Source organism: Chanodichthys erythropterus, chromosome 17 (assembly GCF_024489055.1).
Source record: "Chanodichthys erythropterus isolate Z2021 chromosome 17, ASM2448905v1, whole genome shotgun sequence".
In the NCBI taxonomy this organism is placed as follows: Eukaryota; Metazoa; Chordata; class Actinopteri; order Cypriniformes; family Xenocyprididae; genus Chanodichthys; species Chanodichthys erythropterus.
Window position 1 is genome coordinate 9459328 of NC_090237.1, and position 23341 is coordinate 9482668.

The window sequence follows — 23341 nt, forward strand, 5'->3', positions numbered from 1 at the left end:
CACTCTCAGCTAGACCAGGCTGGTATAAGTGGTTCATTTCTGCAGGGTGATTGTCACCGTATGCCTTTGGCACCTTCCATCTGCCAGTTTTTGTTCTAATGATACATCATGAAAATTGTCCGTTAATCATTGCCTGTTCTTCAAAAGGCCAGCAGCAAACAGAGTCAAAGTTGAAGTTCAGGCATCGTGTTTGATTTGTGTACAACTTGATGTTGCGCTCTGTTTGATGAGTTCAATGCGATGTGGAACATAACCACAAGTCATGTGGAAGGACCTTTCTATGAAATTAGCCTGCTAGCCTGCTAATTTCATGCTAATGACCAACCAGACTTCATTTGAGTTGAGGAAGTGAAGACTGGCTTTCAAATTTACCACAACATAAATTTAGTTTAGTGAAACTGAGATCACTTTAACTTTACGCCGCATTCCAAATTATTATGCAAGTGACATATCAGTAAGATTTCAGTACAATAAACATTCAGATTTTAGTTTTTCTAAGAAAATGGTTGGTTGTTTATTTATCTGTGTATTTTTATATAACTGGTATCAATCTCAGACAAAATAATTTGCCAGGTCTATGGAAACCCTACTTAGAGGTTGTTCCACATTATTAAGCAAGTCACAGTTCTCATGCAATACGGGGAGGAAGAAAGATCTTTCTGAAGATGAAAAACATGAAATGGTGCAATGTTGTGCAAAAGGCATGAAAACAACTAATATTGTGTGAAACTGAATGGAGATTATCAAATTATCATAAGATTTGTGAGTGATTTAGAGCACAGCAGAACTCGGTCAGATAAAGGCTTATTAATGAAAGTTCCTATCAAAAAAAAATATTGTATTAAAAGAGCAGCTATAAAAAAGCCAGTGTTGAGTAGCAAATAGGTATTTGAAAAATGTTTCTCTTTGTGAGGTTTGGTTAGTGGTGTCTAAAATGCATCTTTACGCACAACTGCCAGCCTGCATGGAGAGCTTCTTGAGACTCCAGAGACACCAGAAGCTTCAAATACCTGTTTGCTGCTCAACACTGGCTTTTTTTTATAGCTGCCCTTTTAATACAATTAATTTTTTTGACAGGAACTTTCATTAATAATCCTTTATTTGAGTTCTGCTGTGCTCTAAATCACTCACAAATCTTATGATAATTCGATAATCTCCATTCATTTTCACACAATATTAGTTGTTTTCATGCCTTTTGCACATCATTGCACCATTTCAAGCTTTTCATCTTCAGAAAGATCTTTCTTACGGGGAGTATTGCATATTGAACTGTGACTTGCTTAATAATGTGGAACAACCTCTAAGAAGGGTTTTCATAGACCTGGCAAATTATTTTGTCTGAGATTGATACCAGTTATCTAAAAAGACATGGATAAATAAACAAACAATCATTTTCTTAGAAAAAACTAAAATCTGAATGTTTATTCTACTGAAATATTATGATATGTCACTTGCATCATAATTGGGAACGCGTGTAAGTTTTAATCATTGAGGCAATTAATCTCAGGTTACAAAGTAAATCTTCCATTTTCTTGCTAACACAAGTATTTGTTTGGTGTCCATTCAGGTTCAAGGAAGTCCCATTTTCCTGCTCTATACAAAATATTTATTAAATCATTGATAGATTTGAGTAATATGTGCTTATTTGTGTCTTAAGCCCTATTTGGATGGGACTAGTTTTCTAAACGACATTTGAGTTACAATTCTTATCACTTAAGGTCTGCATTTCATGTACCGATTCGGACTGAACTATCAGTGTGTGTTCTGGATGTGGGCATAACAGAAGATCACGTGCTGTATTTACATGCATCATTTATGATGTATAACTAAGTAAACTTCACGAGTTGTACAAGTGGCTGTTTATAATAAACCCACATATGTGAGCAGTGAAATCAAGTATCTTACTCTTTCTTATTCGGCACTTAAATTGGGCCGCCTTTACAATTTCCGTGCTTTGGCTCCGTTTGTTAGTTTTATCTTTTATTCTTTCATTGGATAGGTCAACTATCCATATTGAAATTAAATGAAAGTATACGGAAAATCGGTGCATACGGTAGCTCATGTAGGTCAGCACCAACTCAGTCACATGCCTTTGGCAACATTTCAACAAAATTATATTACGTGGTTTCTTGTATGTTTCGCAACAATTGAAGTGAAATGTCAGGTGTGTGGTGCAAAAAACACATTCGGTTTTATCTGAAACTGTGAATCTGGCAACAGTTTATTACATTGATTGATTGTTATAAGTATAGTGGCAGTTCATTAGTGAAATGTCTGGTGAGTGGCGTAAAAAGCTTAATGCTCGGAAAATAATGTACCACCTACACCAGAAAAGCCAAATATATGGAGCTGGTTAGGTGATTTAAACATCAAAATGCAAATCTTACACTGTTTTTTGACGTCATAACATTGTATTTTGAAAGTCTTTATTATTTGATAATCTGCTAATTTATGTAAAAAGAAATAAAGTTGTTGGTTTTTTATTGCTATTAGTGTTCATTTCAACTGCAGTGAATTGTTTGTATAGGTACGTTTTTGGAGTTGTGCAAAATTGTAGATAGAAGCATGTTTTTCCAATAGGATGTATAAGACATATAACCAGTGTTTATTGTTAAGGATTACTTTAAAATGTAAAGATTTAAGGCCCTGATATACTTAAAACGAAATCGAAGAACGAACTGATGTGACGTCATTTCGAACAAAATCAGGCCAAAATGAAGTTTGTTTTGTGTTCTTTTTGGAAGTTCGAAACAGCTTTACAAAACACTTGCCAAACACTGGCACACAATGTTTTTCCTGTTTGATACTGTAAAACTGCTTGATTTTAAAGGTGCTCTAAGTGATCCTGGGTGGAGTAACTTCCTGTTGACGTTCAAAGTGTTGTCAAACAAAACAGAGGCTAGCTAGACCCTCCCTCCTCCTCCTCCTCCCCTCCCCTCCCCTCTGTGCTTCCTGAAACAGTCATGAACGCGCATTTAAAATCATTCTTGTCGGTTAATGGCTGGAGCATGTTTATTGTTTCGTGGTCCAGACTGTACCAGATGACTTATGAGTTTGAATCTCAAGAAAGTGCATTCATCCATTATAAACATACTCCACATGGCTCCGGTGGGCTAATAAAGGCCTTCTGAAGCAAAGCGATGCGCTTTATTAAAGGTGCCATAGAATTAAAAATTGAATTTTCCTCGGCATAGTTAAATAACAAGAGTTCAGTACATGGAAATGACATACAGTGAGTCTCAAACACCATTGTTTCCTCCTTCTTATATAAATCTCATTTGTTTAAAAGACCTCAGAAGAACAGGCGAATCTCAACATAACACCGACTGTTACGTAACAGTCGGGATCATTAATATGTACGCCCCCAATATTTGCATATGCCAGCCCATGAGCAAGGCATTACACAAGGGCAGCCAGTATTAACGTCTAGATCTGTGCACAGCTGAATCATCAGACTAGGTAAGCAAGCAAGAACAATAGCAAAAAATGGCAGATGGAGCAATAATAACTGACATGATCCATGATATCATGATATTTTTAGTGATATTTGTAAATTGTCTTCCCAAATGTTTCGTTAGCATGTTGCTAATGTACTGTTAAATGTGGTTAAAGTTACCATTGTTTATTACTGTATTCACGGAGACGAGAGCCGTCACCATTTTCATTTTTAAACACTTGCAGTCTGTATAATTCCTAAACTCAACTTCATTCTTTATAAATCTCTCCAACAGTGTGTAATGTTAGCTTTAGCCCGTTAGCTGCAGCCTAGCTACTATCAAACTCATTCAGAATCAAATGTAAACATCCAAATAAATACAATACTCACATGATCCGATGTGTGCGTGCAGCATGAATGACCAACATTTAACATTAACATTTGAGGGTTATATTAGCTGTGTGAACTTTGTAAATGCACTGTATTATTGTCGACAGCTCAGGGGCGGGGAGCGCGCGATTTAAAGGGGCCGCAGCATGAATTGGCTCATAGTTAATGATGCCCCAAAATAGGCAGTCAAAAAAATTAATTTAAAAAAATCTATGGGGTATTTTGAGCTGAAACTTCACAGACACATTCAAGGGACGCCTTAGACTTATATTACATCTTGTGAAAAAACGTTCGATGGCACCTGTAAATAACTCAGATTGTGTTAATCAGAAAGAGGAAAGTCATATACACCTAGGATGGCTTGAGGGTGAGTAAAGCTTGGAGTAATTTTCATTTGAAAGTGAACTAATCCTTTAGTTAGCATTTAGCTTGGTTAGTTACTTGGTTAGTTAGTTGATGTAATTTTGCATGCAAATTACCAAAACGGGTTGTGATTAATAAATAAATTTAAGGTCTTGACTGCACTTTCAGAGAACTTTAGCACTTGCATGCTTTACTTTTTCTTTAAATACTGACAGTATTTGTACAGATACAGCAACATATATGAAGCCCCCATTAATTTTCTCTGAGAAAAAAGAAGGCATCAGATCATTTGTTTTTCTCACTCTCTTCCCGATAACATCTCCGAAATATCCATAACAAAGTAAGTTTGTTCTATCAGTGAGAGAATTCAATGCAAATAGGAGTATGGGGGAGTAGGGTCGGGGGGGGCATCTGTCGTCATCCTCAGCAGGAACTATACGCCAAGCAACACTTCTTTTTAATCATCACTATCAAAGCCGGCAAGCTGGCAGTAAAAGCCAAGTGTGCTCCAGCTCCGGGGCAGAGTAAGAGAGCGTTTGAGGATAACACGAAGACCCACCGCTAGCCCATGGGGATAGGAGGTGATTATTCAAGCAGCCAATTAGATGCCTGTCTGCATGTTTGTTACATCTCACAACTGTTTAAACCCCTGAGAGGTAAACAGAGAGAGAGAGCAGAGGGTGGAGAGACTGGGGACTCCAACTTCTCTGTCTTTTTCCTTCCTTGTGCTACAGGAATACAGTTGTTTACTCACACGTTGAAGGTGAAACTGTATATTTACATGGCAAAATGAGCTGCTTTCACAGCTGTTTTTTTTTGTTTTTCTTTGCATGTCACATGAGTAAACTAAACGCTTTGTTTTTTACTTCCGGTAGATTTTTTGACACCACATGTATCATTCGTTCTCAACTGGTTTTGCTTCAGGATCCTGTTTTGTGGAATATCAAGTGGACAACCCAACACGCTACCAAGAGTAAACAGAAATTTCCTAAAAAATAAAATAATGTTAACTAGTGTTGGGGGTAACACATTACAAGTACGTAATCAGATTACTTGTTGTCAAGTAACTAGTAAAGTAACACATTACTTTTAAATTTGCAACAAAATATATGAGTTACTTTTTTACTGTTGTCCCATTTATTGACTGACAGCTCTCCTGTCGCCTTGTTGTGTGAAACTGAGAGTAAGTGCAGAGGTTTTGCGTGCGCTGTGTGAACATGATGGTTATTGTAGACTAGTTCTAGACTAAATGTGAGCATACTTTTACTTATTTACTTCTCCTGCCTCATCTGCGATCTAGAATATGCAGCACAGCTGAAAGGCTTGTTTGTCTGAGCTGCGCCCTCTACTGTACAGGCGTGAATTTGCATTGCCTTCAGCATGAGGGTTATTCATTTCATTTTTGGTGTGAAAGGGCCTTTACATTTGCCAAAAGAATGAACGAAAAATGAACAGAAAAATGATTTTGTTGTGATGGAAAACAAACAGCCCAGCCAAGATGAGTAAAAGTAACGCAAAAAATTACTTTCCATAAAAAGTAACTCTTACTAATGCAATTACTTACTTTTTTAGGTAGTAACGCAATATTGTGATGCATTACTTTTAAAAGTAACTTTCCCCAACACCGTTGATAACGTAGTAGTAATAATAATAACACTAATTATTATTATTATTATTATTATTATTATATTGTTGTTGTTTTGCCAGTATTTTATTTTTAAGAAATTTGTTTACTTTTGGTTATTGTTGTTGTGCAAAAAATAATAAATTATATTTTTATATAATATTGCATAATATTTCTATTAACTTCATTGCTAGTTGCACAATAATTCAAGCATTTTTACTCCCTTTTTAAAAACTAAGCCTATTTCTTTATCTGTAATCTTTATTATATAAATAACTGTATATTTAATTGTGGATAATTATATGAATCGCTGCCATGACACACTTTTTATGTATCTTTAAAAAAAAAAAAAATGTTTCTGTGCCTTTCATGACCTTTTTCTTTTTCTGTTTTTTTATTTTATCTTTTTTATTCTTTTGAAAAACAAAGCATACAATCAAAATAGAATAAATGTTTGGTCACCTATACATCCTTACAGAAAAGTATATGTCAGATGATATAGTGGTCAATAAACATTGTAAACACAAAAATATTTATCCATCTGTAGGTTTAATGAGAAAGTCAACCTCTCCATGTTTTAGACTCTGGTCGCAATGACCAACCATTCAACCTTTGTTGGAGGTTCAGATCGTAGCCGCTTTTGTGTTTCAGCTTTCTTGCTGGCTGCCAATAAGGTACTTGTCTTTCGTCATCCTTTCATGACCTTTTCTTTTGTGATGTTCTTTTGTACTTGTTGAAAAGGCAAAGTAATATTACGCACATTATTTTCACCAAAATATTGTTTCACTTAAAAAACTGACACTTTATGGAAATTAAATGTTTCATGTTATCTTTAAATAATTGTTCAATACAAGTTTAGCTCTTTGCTGTCAATTAGCACAGTTGATAATTTCAACATTAATGCACTTATAATGGAAATCTTTGGGGCAGTCCAGATGTTCAGCAAGTTTTAGTGACTTGCGTGAATTTTCAAGACATTTGTCCGCTTTTTGGGGTGTATTACTCAAAACTTAAAAACACAAAAGCATGAAATAGATTTCCAGTTTTCCACAAAATGTGTCTTCATTATTCTTTTATGCTCTCTGTCAAAGATATTTCTTATTCCGGTCATGAGTCTAGGCAATTACTTTTTTTAATATTTAATTTAGTCAGTGTAGCACAGACAGAGTGAAATTGTGTGTGTGCACGATTGGTGTTGTTTGAAACATTTTTTGATGGAATACATTATTAATATTTTGAAATGGATAAATAATTCTGCCTGGAATTGTTGATGTGGTGCCTCGTCGGTTTTGGTGCGCGTGTTTATATGGGACAAATGTGTGTCGTTGTCTCGGAGGAGCTCGAAGCAATCAGTGCTGTTGACTTGCAGTGCTGCTCTGCATTCTGACTCGCAGAAATTGGACAACCATCAGGTGTAAGCGCTTTGATAACTAGACGGACTCATGGGTTTATTTGATCCCTCAATTGATACTTTGTCCCTCACAATAATATAAAGAAAGAAAAGAGTACATTTGACTGCAATGTGACTAATTTATCTTTTCCTTCTCATAAGTTCTGCCTCCAGTATCTCCTCTTTGGTTCCTTAACACACCCTGCTCCAGATACAAGATCAAACTGGACTCGGATGAAATCCAGTATGGAGGCCATGGCAGACTGGACCACAACACTGATTTTTTCACTGAGCCATTGGGATTCAACGATCGGCCCAACTCTATGATGGTATGCACATGATACTGTTTGTTAGCATAAACCATACGCCATTCCTAGCCCATTCAGAATCTGTTTTTCTTTACTGATTGTAGAGAAAAATGTGTGTACCCTTCATTATATTAAATATGAACAAATCAAATTAAAACAATTGTAGCCTTTAAGCAGTAAATATTGCCCAAGTAATTAAAAACAAGTAAACAAATTCTCATTTAATTACTCGTTCAGTAATCAAATAAAAATTAAATAAACAAACTCTAGATGAAATTAAAACAGAACAAAGCTTCAAATGAAGCAAACAGCGGTGTTCATGTATCTGACAGCAGTACAGTATCAGGTATTCAAGCAAAGATTCAGAAATTAAATGTAAATCAACCCTACTTAAATAATTGGCATAGTCTTCAATACATGATTGTTAGATGCAATAAATGAATACTGATCCGATGCTGTTGGAGTATGACTGAGAAGCAGGTCTATAATTAAAACAAGCCCTTCCATTTTCTTTTTTCTTCTTCTAAATATGAATGACACAATGGACATTTACACCAGTGGTTCTCGCCCGGATGCCTCAGAAAAGTCTCTGGATGAAGCCTCAAGATGACTTAAAATGATTTAAAAAATAAGCCAAAAAAACTATAAATCAGAATGTTTCAGATTTTCTGAACTTGCAACATATGTCTTGAAAAACCTGGATATATAAGATTTTAAAAGAAATTTGAAGATCTGACCCATGTAACCTTGTAAACAGTGCTTTAAAGTTTTCAGGAAGGTCTAAAGCCTGGGACGCACCAAGCCGATGTCAAATAACTAGCATTGACGAAAGCTGACTGTGTTGTCGCCTCTCGTCGGCTGCGTCTCAGCCAAAAAGCTGCGCTTGAAAACACTAAAAGGACTAAAGGCGACTGCATGTGTATTCTGCGTCTGCGTGTAAGGAAATATCTGTCTATATCAGCAGGTATCAATAGTCTATTTTTGTCATTCAAAAAGGGAAACCGAAACTATGACTGCAGATATAGAAACCGTAAACAAAGCAGCGCTTGCTTATCATTTTGAATATCAATCATGCTGATCACTTTCTTTTTTTCCAGTTCAGTATTATGAAAAAATGTGTGCATTCGAAATACTCGGGTAAGATGACGTGAAGTTAAAACTGTACCGTCTTGACTTATTTGCTCGCTTTTATTCTCGTGCACGGACTTATTCGCTAAACTGAACAGCCAATTACAGTTCTCTCTCTCACCAATGGATAGATGGCGACATGCTGAAACAGCCCAAAAAACAGTCCCAAAAATCACTCTGACTAGAGCCAACAGTGTGGAACACACCGGAAAAAACTAAGCCGACTGATGCTCAAAAATGGCCGACATTGCCCTTGGTGTATCCCGGCCTTAACAGGTAAATGTACAGAAATTAAATAATCAAACACTGTACAGATTTCATTGCATAAATTATAAATTGAATATAGATTAATCCTTATTAAACCTACAAAAGTGATTCAGTCAAGGGCAGTGAATGGTTTTATCTTTGTCTTTTGTTCTTTGATTATCATTAATAATACAGACAGGAGCAGGTTTATTAGGCTGCTGTCACTTTAAAGGTGATGATACACGGGGCAACTTTTTGAGCAATGTTGCCGGGCAATGTTGCCGAGCAACGTTGCTTGGGCACTTTCCCATTGAGAATGAGCAACAAATTTATATCTGGATACGTTAGATCCGTTGTGGGCAATTTTTTGAGATCCTCCAATCAGAATGTTAGCAGCCGATCACGTGACCGGTTCGGAGATTTCAGAAAAAATTAAAACAAGATGGCGGCCTCTCAGCGGCAGTGGAGCGGAGAAAAGGAGTGTGAACTTTTATCTTTTTACGCTAGTAAGCAGTCATGAGTCAACCCAAAACTTGGAATTTACCTCATATATTGCTTAAAATACCAACAACTGTCCGAAAGTAATGTGTGTATGCTGTAATGAAGCTATTGAATGATTTCAGTTAAATACTAAAAAGACGGGATTTTTCAACGTCTGTAGTAGCGTAGGCTGTAGGGCGTTTGACATTTGAATAGCTTTTGATGCTATCGACGCGGGTTCGAATCCGCCTTTTGCCGAACTCGCTCTTCTCCCTTTTCCTGTCACAAATCAGATCCGAAAGGCATTTATTTTTAATAAAAATGAAGAAAATATTTGAAAAGTTGAAATAAAGTGCCTAACTAGTGTTTATAATAAAGTATTTATTGAGTTGGCAATAGATTTGCTCCTCTCTGATTGGTTGCTGCCAACTGTCTGTTGCCCTAATTAGTTGCCCTGTATCTCATCAGGTTGCCCGTTGACGGCAACATTGCCCAGCAACATTGCTCAAAAAGTTGCCCCGTGTATCATCACCTTAAGACCTGACACACATCCTATTCTTTATGTTCATTAAATACTTTTTAACTTAAGACTGTTCTTATGAGAATACTTGACAAAAATGGGAATTTTGACATAATTTTGTGTGCTTTTGTCCTTTTTAAATGGATAGTTCACCCAAAAAATGAAAATTTGATGTTTATCTGCTTACCCCCAGTTCATCCAAGATGTAGATGACTTTTTTTCTTCAGTCTAATGCAAATTATGATTTTTAACTGCAACCGCTGCCGTCTGTCAGTCAAATAATAGCAGTGATTGGGAACTTCAACTATAACAGTAAATAAAACTTGCTTAGACAAATCCAAATGAAACCCTGCGGCTCGTGACGACACATTAATGTCCTAAGACACGAAACGATCGGTTTGTGCGAGAAACCGAACAGTATTTATATCATTTTTACCTCTAATACACCACTATGTCCAACTTCGTTCAGCTTCCTGTTAGTGAGGTCAAAAAACGCGTTGTGATGACGGAAGTGATGTCTCGCCCATATACTTCAATGAGCGCGAGACATCACTTCCGTTGTCAAAGCGCGATCAGACCTCACTAACCGGAAGCTGAACGAAGTTGGACATAGTGGTGTATTAGAGGTAAAAAATTATATAAATATTTTTCGGTTTCTCGCACAAACCGATCGTTTCGTGTCTTAGGACATCAATGTTCCGTCACGAGCCGCAGGGTTTAATTTGGATTTGTCCATGGAAGTTTTTTCGACTCTTATTGTTCAAGTTCCCAATCACTGCTATTATTTGACTGACAGACGGCAACGGTTGCAGTTAAAAATCATAATTTGCGTTCGACTGAAGAAAAAAAGTCCTCTACATCTTGGATGCACTGGAGGTAAGCAGATAAACATCAAATTTTCATTTTTGGGTGAACTATCCCTTTAAGCGTGAAAGAGAACTCAATGCGGTGCTCGTGCGCTGTCTGAAGCGGCATTCTGACCGCGTGTTTCGGTGTTTGTTCACAGAGAGCCGTTATTTTTTCATCTTATCATGCTTGAATTGTTTAATAGTACTTGAATGAATGATAGTGTGATTATATACTGTAGTGCAGCCAAAAAACGGATTCCGAGTTAATTGCTTAAAATATTTTTAACACGTTAAACTGAAGAAAAACATTAAACACAAAAATGAACACGTTCATTTTGACAAGATAAGTACTTTATACTTATCCAGTAAATCCTGAACAACTTGAAAAGTCATGGGGCCTTTTAATATTGTTGTAGCCTTGGAAACAAAAAGGTTATCTCAGAAAGTGCATTTGACTGTTTACACTAGTAAACATATTGACGTCTGGTAAGACACAGACTTAAAATCTTAATTCAATATGCCATAGCTTTGAGCTTTTTATTGTTTTATTTTCCTGCATTAGCAGGCAAAACTCCTCCTGACAAGTGTTTGAAGACTGAAAGAGCTTTCACTGAAGCTCAAGGCAAGAGTTTGTGATTGAACTAGAGGAATGCAGAACATTTTCAACCATGCATTACTAGCGTAATTCATGTACACATTTCAAACCATGCAGTCACTATATAATTTTCCTGTTATATAGACTCCTTTTATGTATAATGCTCTTAATCAGAGCAGTAATAAACGGAAGTCAAGTGCAACACTATCTGTAGTAGTCATAGTTCAGTTGATCTAGTGAGTCACATGTCTTGATCAGATAAGCTCTTCTGTCTCTTGGGTTCCAGCTGTCATATTGTGTATTCTCTTTCCAGAGGCCTTATTGAAATTAAATGCATAGCGTGAAATTTAAAACCCCTGTTTCAGGCTGTAGCTCGTGATTCAAGTTTTCATTCCTCCCTCGCTTCTGAGCAGCCCTCGATTTTCTCTTCTTTTCTTTGTCGCCCTCCTCATCTCCTCACCTAAGGGCCTGCTGATGATTTAATAAGATCCATAAAAATTCAAAAGCAAACTTTCCGTTTTGCTGACTTGTCCTGTTGTAAACATAATTGTGTAATTGTTAAGCAGAGCGTGTGGACTAATCTTGAGCTTGTAGGTAAAAGGTGTCAAATTAAAGATGTGCATAATTGATGTTTATTTTCTTAGTTGTGTAACAGCTTGGGACCAAATTAATGGACTGATTTTATCAATCTGATATATTCACCCTCATCTTGTTGATATTTTAAAGAACGTTCACGCTGCACTTTCCCTACAATGAGTATAAAGATCAAACAGACTAAATAATATCAAAGATGTCGTCGCCCATAAAAGTGAAAGTCTTATCACTTTTGACACGACAAAGGTCCATTCGAGCCGTAAGTTCATCCGTCCAATCTTCAACGACCACAGTGTTTATATATGGGTGGAGAATGAAACATTTTCATTGCACATATAAAAAATGATAAACTAAATAAACAAAAATTATGGTAATATCTCAGTGATACTAAAATAACACTGGTTATGAATGAGTCATTGAATTATGTACTTAACTGTTTCATTAACTGTGTTGACCAAAACAAGTCTCATTATTCTTTGTCTTTATATCCAATTAAAAGAAATGTTTAAGCACCATACATGTTCACAAACGAGATGTCTTATTCAGTGCCGCTCTAATTCAGTTTTAAAACACTGACTCATTCAGTGAATGGGTGCATTCGTTCAGTAGGTCCAGCCAGTGAAATGCTCCCGAACAAGCCACATGTGAGTCTCAAATTACTCATGCTAGCAGACGTCATGTGCTATTTGATATAGTAGTAGGTGATCAGATACTGTAACAGGCATCTATTAAATCTGCATTATTTATCAACTGTATTATTTTCATACTATTAAATGTGCAGAATCTACTTTGGAAGACCTCAGGCTCAGGGGTTGAAAAGGATCTCAAGGCCTTTGACAGAAAATAGCAGCAAAACTCCAAGCTAAATACATAATTGAAACAAAAACGACTTGGTGATGATTGATTTGTTTCTATTGATATTCATAGTGTCAAGGATGAGTGCTGGAGATTTACTTATTAGTGCTGCTTACTTTTTAGTTGTATTTAAAGGGTTAGTTCACCCAAAAATTGAATTTCTGTCATTAGGTACTCACCCTTATGTCATTCCAAGACCTTCGTTCATCTTCAGAACACAAATGGAGATATTTTTGATGATCTCCCATAGAAAGCAATACATTTGCCACATTAAAAGTTCAGAAACGAAGTAAAGACATTGTTAAAATAGTCAACATGACAACATTTAACGATGTTGTTACTACTTTTCTGGACCTTGAAAATTCATTACTTTCTATGAAAGTTTAAAAAAAAAAAAAAAAACGGATGTCATCAAAATTATTTTAATTTGTGTTCTGAAGATGAACAAAGGTCTTACAGGTTTAGAATGACATGGGGGTGAGTAATTAATGACAGAAATTGCATTTTGAGTACATTTAAGTACTGTATTGAGATTTACGTTCCTCATTGCATATGAATATGAATGTACTGCATGGTGCGGGTCTGAACTTGAATAGACATGACTTGAACCCTGTGAAATTGATAGTGATACATTAGTCTGAATTATATTGATCCATTTTATGCACACCCAGATCTCTGCACCATAGAATCATCAGTTTATGGTCTCATTTGATTTGTAGCAGCTATAGATGCAGCAAGAATAGCCTCATTTTATGATATAAAGCAGGGGTCTCAAACTCAAATTGGCAGGGGGCAGTTTCTGTGATTGACACCTCATAGGAGGGCCATATTAACATTCAAGCGCAAGAAAGCGCAACATTTCAGAAAATTTACTTTCCTTTGCATTATTTCTCATTTACTTCAAATTTCATTAGGCCTACTAAAAAATGTTATACCTATACTATAAATATTTTATTTACCATACTAAATGTAAACAGCAGTGTTTCTCTCATTGTTACAGAGTAATATAATTATATATTACTATTACTAATATAATACTACTAATATACTAATATAATACTAGGCCTACTAGTATAATACTATTAATTGCAATAGTCTGGTGCAACTTCTCACATCCAACAAGGTGCATGGAATAAAAAAAAATAGTAATTTAGGAACAAAATCAGCAACACTTGTGGCGTGGAGGGGTCAGAAATGAACAAAAAACAGGAGCTATATCAACTTTATTTTGCCAAAAAATAAAAATCTCTCATTGTTACATACATTATTAGTTTTTAACATTTACACAGCTGAGACACATTTGTCCAAGATGCCGTTTGAGCATCGGTAATGTTTACTGGTAGCATTGGGCGCGTTTCGGTGGTTTTAATCAACGCTCGTGAGTCGTGACTAAAGCCCCGTTCACACCGCCAGCGACAAGCAGTGACAAAGCGACAGGATCCCAATAATTTCAATGGAGCGCTGGCGACTTCCTCCGACAAGAGCGACAGTGACCGTTGATGACGGAATGTAGGCGTGTCAAGCGACGAGAGACAAGCGACAAAAGTTCAGATATTTCAACTTTATGCAAATCAGGAGCGAATTTTGCGAGCGACAGCCAATAGGAATGAAGCTCTCTGGAGCTCACGTCACCGTCTCAAGTGCGGGCAGAGCGATTTCACTGTTTTATATGATTTGACTGTACATACATGGATATAATTAAATGATGCGTGGAAAAGAAACGGTCGGCAGTCTTGTGAGTCTGATTCATACATTTTGTGTTGTTATTATATGATGTTGGGAGCAATTTAGTACTGCTGCAGTTCACAGTTTCCCCTGCATTGTGTTTATTATTAGGGACAAGAAAATTGATTATTTGTCAAATTCGAATGTCATTTTAGTATTTTTGACAGTATGAGTGAGTTTAATTTGTCGATAGACCGATCGTTAATCTAGTTAATTATTTAATGCACCAAGCTGCAGTCACAACACTCTACATCAGCAGAATATTACTTTTAATTATTTTAAACCTAATTCCTTGTCAAATTCGAATGATTTCTTAGTTTTATATATAATTTGTGATTGCATTTTCTATAGATATGATAAGCGACGCGGTTGAGAGCGCGGCTCATGGTTGCATAGCAACGACAGACGCCACTAGAGCGAAAGCAAAAAGAAGGAGAATGCGGCGTGGCCGCTTATGTGACGCGATATGTGAATGCCCCCTTTGAACGGCGACTTTTTCTTTGCATATAAGACAGGTAGCAACTAAAGAATAATAATAATAATTTAGCGGGCCGGATTATGTTTTATTTTTGAGATCAGTTGCGGGCCGGGTAGAGGGGGAGGGCGGGCCGTAAATGGCCCGCGGGCCGGCAGTTTGAGACCACTGATATAAAGCATTTTAGATGTTAGATATGTATTCTTCGTTTGGTTAAATTAATTTAAGGCCAAGATATAAAAACCAAAGCATTTAGTGAGGTTGACTAGAGTGAGTTGTTTTTGTTTTTTGTTTTTTTAAATTGATTGATGTATTGTTTCTTTTTACACAATAATTTTTATCAGTAGCGAACCGTGACTCTCGAACCTTGGCCCTCTCCCCCCCTTCCCTCGTCGGGGGAAAAAGTAAACTCAGCCTGTAATCAGCCTAGGCGGAAACATCGTAATATGGAGAAAATGGACGTCAAGACAACACAACTCAAACATAATAGGCAGATTTACTGAGATGCTCTGTGAACGGGACATTTCAAGACTCACACCTGTAAGTAAATGCGGTTGTCGATCCCACAGTGTGAACGTATGCACACGACCCTTTGGTGTCCTGTGGATCCTAATCATACAGGACTACTGATTAGTAGTTCTTCAGAGTTGTTTGATTTTTAAAGTACGTAGTTTGCAGCACATCCCTAGCTTTTTTTTTTTTTATAATGTACTTTCACCCTCATATAAAGTACATTGAGTTCTGCCCAAGACTTTCTGCTCCCTGTGCAAAACCTCCTCTTTTATCTCCTTTGGAAGCCCCAGCTGCATTAAGACAGCCTTCATCAATTAAACCCCTAAAATTACACATTCTCTTTTTTCTTTCTTTGCAGCACTTTATTAATTCAGAAACCCCTATGTCGCTTCCCACCCACTTTCTGCCGAACGCAAAGTTTATTTTAACAAGTGTGTGACCAGTAGCATTCCCAGCAGGGAATAAAACGAGACACGCACAGACAACAGAGCGGTATTTGCCAAAGATTTCGTTCTGATATTTGTCTTTTCCGCAGCTCAGAGCTGACACACCTGCATAAGATAGAAATTAATCATTGTGATTGTTGGCAGATGCCACCGTAAGGTCCCTTTCTGCTCAATTTTTCTCCATGATTTATTTAAGGGCCGCAACTTCAAAGTCTACGGCGGTGTGCGTAAGCCTTGCCTCCCTCTTTCCTGTTTCTTCCCTTTAATGGGTCCATCAGCTCACCACCTTGGTTTCCATGAGTGACAATAAACTCATTTGCTGTCTGAAGGCGTTGCAAAAGCTGACACACTGTGCTCTTAAAACGACGCATTCGGCAGAATCGGGTATGCGGCAGGCTGACTGCGGAGGCGCCGAGCAGCAAACGAGTGGAAAATTCTACCCTTTCACTTTGCAATGATGAACAAATATGAATTCCTTGCCCCAGGCATCCATTTGGTGCGAGCGTCGTCTGCACTTTTACGTCTGTTTCCTAAAGTTTTGCATATGAAATGGATTGTTTGAATTCCAATGATATTCATGAGACACTAATTACGAAATGCCTGTGAATCACCCCTTTTGAGGTTTTCCAGAGCTAACAAGACTGCTTAGCTCTCTCCTCCATCAGAAACATGAAATTCACTAAATTAGAATATGAATAATGTCCGGCAGTGAACTTTTTTTTTAGTTGTTCAACACATTTCTATGCATGTAATAGATTGCATAATTTGCAGTTTTGTATTATTTATTATCTTTAAATAAACCATAAAAAGTTTTCAGCTCTTAAAGTTGCCCTAGAATCAAAAATTGAATTTATCTTGGCAAAGTTGAATAACAAGAGTTCAGTACATGGAAATGACATACAGTGAGTCTCAAACTCCATTGTTTCCTCCTTCTTATATAAATCTCATTTGTTTAAAAGACCTCCGAAGAACAGGCAAATCTCAACATAACACCGACTGTTACGTTTGTTTGTTTGTTTGTTTGTTTTATTTGGATCCCCATTAGTTTCAGCATAAGCTAAAAGCTATTCTTCCTGGGGTCCTATAATCTACCATGTGACAATACAATTTATGATATACACCATACACACCATACGTACAAGACATTACACTACATTGAAAAACATATTATACAGTTAAAATAAAAAAATAAAAAATAAAAATAAATAAAAAAAAATGCGCCGCTCCGAATAGATCTATATCAAAAATAATGTAACTAAGAACCCTATAACAGTATCTCCTTAAATTAAATGTTTCTTTGAAGATAATATTTCTTAAGCGATTTTTTGAAATCATACAGAGTGTTTTGTTCTTTAATAGTATTTGGAAGAGAGTTCCATTCACACATTGCTCTATACCTTACTGAACGTTGAATTGATTTGGTTTTTACTATAGGTAAAATAAAACTACTTCCTACTGCATGCCTCGTTGGATAATAATGTATATCTGTACTAAAGGATAGTTTTACATATAAAATAAAAGGTGTTTTGTTTGTTATAACATTATGTAAAAATACCATTAGCGAATACACCAATCTGTTTTTTACTTTAAACCATGAGAGGCTTTCATGCATTTTATCAACATTTGATCTAAACCCACATGAGAGAGCCAGACGTGCAGCTTTATTCTGAATAACTTGTAGTTTTTTTATATTAGTTGATGAAGTATTGGACCAAACCACAGAGCAGTAATCAAGGTGTGAAAAAAACAATGCATAAAGTACGTGTTTAACAATCTGTGGTGTAAAATATTTTGCACATCTTTTAATAACAGCCAAAGTATTGCCCAGTTTAGTTAACAATTTCTGAACATGTTTGTCCCAACACAATCTACTATCAATCATCACTCCCAATAGTTTGGCCGCTTCTTTTTGCTCAACTAAATTTTGCTCTATGCTAAGTTCAAGCTATGCTAAGTTCAAGCTTCGTAACAGTCGGGATCATTAATATGTACGACCCCAATATTTGCATATGCCAGCTCATGTTCAAGGCATTAGACAAGGGCAGGACGTCTGGTTGTGCACAGTTGAATCATCAGACTAGCAAGCAAGAACAAGAGCGAAAAACGGCAGATGGAGCAATAGTAACTGACATGATCCATGATATTTTTAGTGATATTTGTAAATTGTCTTTCTAAATGTTTCGTTAGCATGTTGCTAATGTACTGTTAAATGTGGTTAAAGTTACCATCGTTTATTACTGTATTCACGGAGACAAGAGAGCCATCGTTATTTTCATTTTAAACACTTGCAGTCTGTAATTCATAAACGCAACTTCATTCTTTATAAATCTCTCCAACAGTGTGTAATGTTAGCTTTAGCCACGGAGCACCATCAAACTCGTTCAGAATCAAATGTAAACATCCAAATAAATACCATACTTATGTGATTAGACATGCTGCATGCGGAACACTTTGTAAAGATCCATTTTGAGGGTTATATTAGCTGTGTGAACTTTGTTTATGCTTTATAAGGCAAGCGCGAGCTCCGGAGGCGGGGAGCACGAGAGGGGCCGCAGCCTGAATCGGCGCATATTTAATGATGCCCCAAAATAGGCAGTTAAAAAAATGAATTAAAAAAAAAATCTATGGGGTATTTTGAGCTGAAACTTCACAGACACATTCAGGGGACACCTTAGACTTTACTTAGATATTACATCTTTTGAAAACATGTTCTACGGCACCTTTATGAGTTTGTCTTTGAAGAAAACTCCCACAATCTCCTGACAAGAGTTTTTAGTGTTTGTAAAAATCATTTTGAAATTAGATTTCATTAGTGAAAAACATTTTACATTAAAGGGATAGTACACCCAAAAAATAAATATTTTTCTCACCCTAATGCCATCCCTGATGTACAGTAGATGACTTTCTTTCTTCAGATGAACACAATTGAAGAGTTTTAGAAAAATAATCCATCTCTTTGAGTACATAATGCAAATGAATGGCTGTTGCTTGGTTGACGCTTGAAAAACCACACACAGCGATCATGACGGCAGTCCAACTCGGCAAGTATAAACCAGGCTTGACTACCACTTCTCATGCGATCTTCACAATGCTCTTATGCTGCGTTCACATCATGACATGCTTGTAGAACTTGTAACAAAGTATATACACTAACAAGGAGCGACACTCAATAGAACGTTCCATTGCAACACCGCCGCCCAGCAGCAGCCCTGTCGGCAGTCCATTGGTTTCTATGGCAATATCAGCTGCTTTGTTAAAAAAAAAGTACATTTAAGCTGAAATCCATCCTGAATGATGATAACACAGAATGCAGTATTATCACTAGTGATCAAAATCCTTTTATTTTACACACTTTGTGTTTTTTCACAAAACATTTGCTCTCTAGAAACCCAGTCAGTTTGGGTTAAAATTCTTTCAAGTTCAAGTATTAGCATTATAAACAGTGAATTAATACCAACATTTGAAATTAAATGAAGGACATGCATCAGAAACATTGGGAATGTTAGACAATAAATATATGGATATATCAGCTTGATTTTGCAGTGTTGTCTAATGTCCGTTAAAGCAAAAGTGTCCAAAAGTGGGAATTATGCGATAACGGACACAGCAATGCATCATGTATTATAAAATCATTGTTTGTAGCGTGATCCATTAAAACATAAAATATATATATTTCAATTCAGACCTAGATACTATTATTACTATTACTCCACTAGGTCTGAAATATATTGTTTGCTGCAAACATGATGATCTTCAAGTTATTAATAAATGTGTAAAGTTGCATAAAATAGAAATACTCAATAAAGTAGGCTAACTACGTTACCTCAGATGGTTGAATGGTAGGATTCCACAACTGCTAAAATAAAACATATATAAGACAATACAACATTTACTGTAGGAGCCATACAATTTACTGGTGATTTAATAAAAAAAAAAAACTATTCTATTGCGCTTCTGATTTGGCAGTGAAATTCAGCGATTTTGGGTGTATAAGATGTGAAGGATTCTATGGTTAGTATTTTCAGCCCATAATGGCGGCCGCACTACCATCTATTGGCTGTTACCCAAAAAGTATCAGAGTGTCGCCTCTTGGGTTCTAAACTCTTGCAATAGTAATAACAACTTAACTTTCTGCGCGCTACGACCTTGTACCATGTGGCCACTGTACCACCTGACCACTACAGATTTAAGGTGTGTTCGACTTGAAGCGGCACTGCACAGACCGATTGGAGAATGACATCAAAGTGCTGTGAAAGCGTTTCGAAAGCATACAGAGCTTTATTTAAGGTAATTATGTCAACTTCTCCCTCATGATGATTTATAGTTAAAAAGTTTTAAATATTAGTATTTTTCTAACACACCCCTATCGTTTCACTTCAGAATACATTGGCCCTGTTTACATATGGTATTAAGATACGTTTTGGTCGATCGGATCACAAATGGACGATGCTAAATACGGGTTTAAATGGGGTTTTGAGATTGTCCACTTTCAACTACCTCCTGAGGTAGTCGAAAACACATTCGACCGGATTGCTTTTGTAGTGTAGATGCTCATGCTATCAAATGCATTCGATCAGCTACAAAAGACCACCTATTCTCCACCTACTGCCCTACTGTGTAAACATTATGGTTAAGCGTGCTAGCCAGATGGGATTTAAACTTTGCTGGCTGGACAACAAAGTTTGCTTTGAAAACGAAAAACACACCAAGCACATTGTTCTCTTACCATTCCTGATTTGTAACTCACTCTCACAGCGTTCAGCGTGGTCTTGAGGCTATCAAAGCAGAAACAAAAGCCGATGCTCTCTGTATGTTTTTCCATCATCTCCGGGTGCGTTCATATCTAAATTGCACGAGCTTATTTTGTCCATTAGATTGAAAGATCTGAAAAACTCCACACATTTACCCACCCATAGACCCTCCTCTTGAAGAAATCAGGGCAGAAGTGGTTGAAAGCAGACAAAAGAGACTTAAAATACCAGGTGGAAACAGGAACATGTCTCCCTCATCTACTTGTGATCCAATCGACCAAAACACATCTTACTACCAGGTGTAAACAGGGCCATTAATTCATCCACTGGGGTCTGCCACAATTGCTGTGTGGTTTTTCAAGCATCATCCGAGCAGCATCTATTCAGTGGCATTACAGAATATGGACTCACAGCGATGGATTATTTTCCCAATAATATTTGTGTTCATCTGAAGAAAGAAAGTCAAATACACTGGGGATGGCATGAGGATGGGTAAATTAGAGAATTTTCAAATATTTTCTCACATATTTGAGTGATTTTTCACATATATTCATGATCAATCTTTGCTAATCAATCATCAAGAGTTCAGCGTTACCTGCATGTCAATCATTTACCAGCATCTCATACTAAATTCCTTTCACTGTTGATTTAAAAAATGCATGGTTCACTACCATCCAAACATGTCTTTATATCTCATATTGATGGATTTAATGACATACTCCTGGATGTGAAGTGTATGGACGCATTTTTATTTTTTGCCCTCAATCTCAGTGTCCACGCACCACAAATCAGTATCCAGCCGAAGCTTCTTGCTCTGCTTCAGTCAAGAAGCACTTGAAAAGAACCGAGATAAGAGACAGGTGTGTGAGAGTTTAGTCAGTGAGCGTATTCACCAGAGACCCGCAGAACATGGATTTGAAGAGGAGAAAGAGGCAGCGGATTGTTTTGGAGTGTTCTTGTTTTAAGGTTACAGAATGTGTCCATCTTCCGAAGGTCATCGTAAGATTCAGACATCTCCCCGAGGCGCGTGAACCAGGCTTGTTTTGCACATGATTTGCACTGAACCACCTCACCAGAACATCAACCCGCTGGAGTCGTGTGCCCAAAGGCTCTTCTGATTCTTCCTTGAAACTCTGGTCCTCTCAAACCTGCTCCGGGGGAAGCAGTCGAAATTCACAATTCCAGATACTGTACAAGGCAGAATTCATCTTTGAGTCTATTTCTTGTACATCTTCAATGCGTTTATGCATCAAACAGCAGCCCTGTACCTTTCGTTGACTTTTCTATTGCTCTTTCATGCTGATCGCAAAGAGAAGTTCTAATGATTTACTGTCCTTGAAGCAGAAAGTGCTTCAGCTGCCGTTGAATATTTACATAAGCACAATAAACCACATGTGCCATCAAGGTCTTCAGACACCTGCTATTTGGCTCCAGCCAGCTTTTCAACAGTTCTTATAACAAGCCTTGAAATGTTGTAATTATCTATTTGAATATTTTATACAGTATATCAGTTTGGAATAAAGTGGACCCAAAAAGCATTATGACACTTAAATGTCACCGCAATATACAATATTCTGTTCTGAAGGACGTCAGAGCCTCACAGGTGTCCTAGCAGAGTAACCACAGGTGCAGTTCATCACATTACCTATGAACACGATCCAACATTTGACAACCACAATGTGTCCCAATACTAAAGAAATGATGTAAAATAACGTCTACAATTTGCACAGAATTTCCCATCAAAATTCCATTTACTATTCCATTTGCTGTTCGCATGTGGCAATTGCACAATGTTAATTGTGCCAGGCAAATGGCATGACTTTAATGAGCCTAATTTGCAAAGAAAGGGGCACTTTAGTGCTGAAAAAAAATTCAAAGACTTAGTATAAATACGGTCCAGACAATACGGTTTTATAGAGCCATATCACATGGCTATGAGTGTAATATTGCATTTATAGAACAGTTCGATGGCACAAGTGTGTAAATAAATAAGAAACAACAACAAAGTGTCTTTAAAAACTCTCATTTGTGAGGAACTACTTCCTTCCGCCACGGATGAAAATCTCAAATTAACAGTTGAGCCCAAGCCTCCATTACTAATTCTAAATCGTCACTTTAGAACAAGCAACGAAGGAATCTTGAGTCGCTTCATTGGAGCTAATTGTATTATGTAGAGTAGATTAGAGAGAGATCAACTAAGCGAGAGCATTACCTGCATTTAGCTAATATTCTTCAGGTCAATCTTATATTCATAATCACAAAATCAGTTTTAATGATTGCTTAGGAAAGCGTTATCTTTGTCTTTGTCCTTTTAACATTTCGGGGATTTCCCATGACAGCACTAGTCAATGTATGTCAGTTGCTCCCGTTTACAACAGTCCCTTTCAATATAAAAAGTCTTTGTGACTAATTGCCCATTTGATACACCCAAAACGAGTTATACCTCATATTTAAACACTATCTACATAAGAGTCAGTGGCAAATTCCCAAAGCATAGGCCAAGATGAAGCTGTTCTCAGCGGGTACTTGAGCGCTGAATAGCCGCTTACGGCCTGAAGCTCACATCTCCGAAAGCATCTAAAAAATTTCAAATAGGTGCTATGTTTACAAATCAATCGCATATTTGAGCTCTAATCAACTACATTCTTAACTAA

At 36.9% G+C, this 23341-nt stretch overlaps 1 protein-coding gene across 1 annotated transcript in view; it reads left to right on the forward strand.

Annotated features, from left to right (window-relative positions):
* Positions 1-23341, forward strand: part of gbe1b (glucan (1,4-alpha-), branching enzyme 1b) — a 188567-nt gene that overhangs the window by 159226 nt on the left and 6000 nt on the right. The window contains exon 15 of the mRNA XM_067365860.1: positions 7415-7532. Within this exon, the coding sequence (XP_067221961.1) occupies positions 7415-7532 (118 nt within the window). The remainder of the gene's footprint in view (positions 1-7414; positions 7533-23341) is intronic.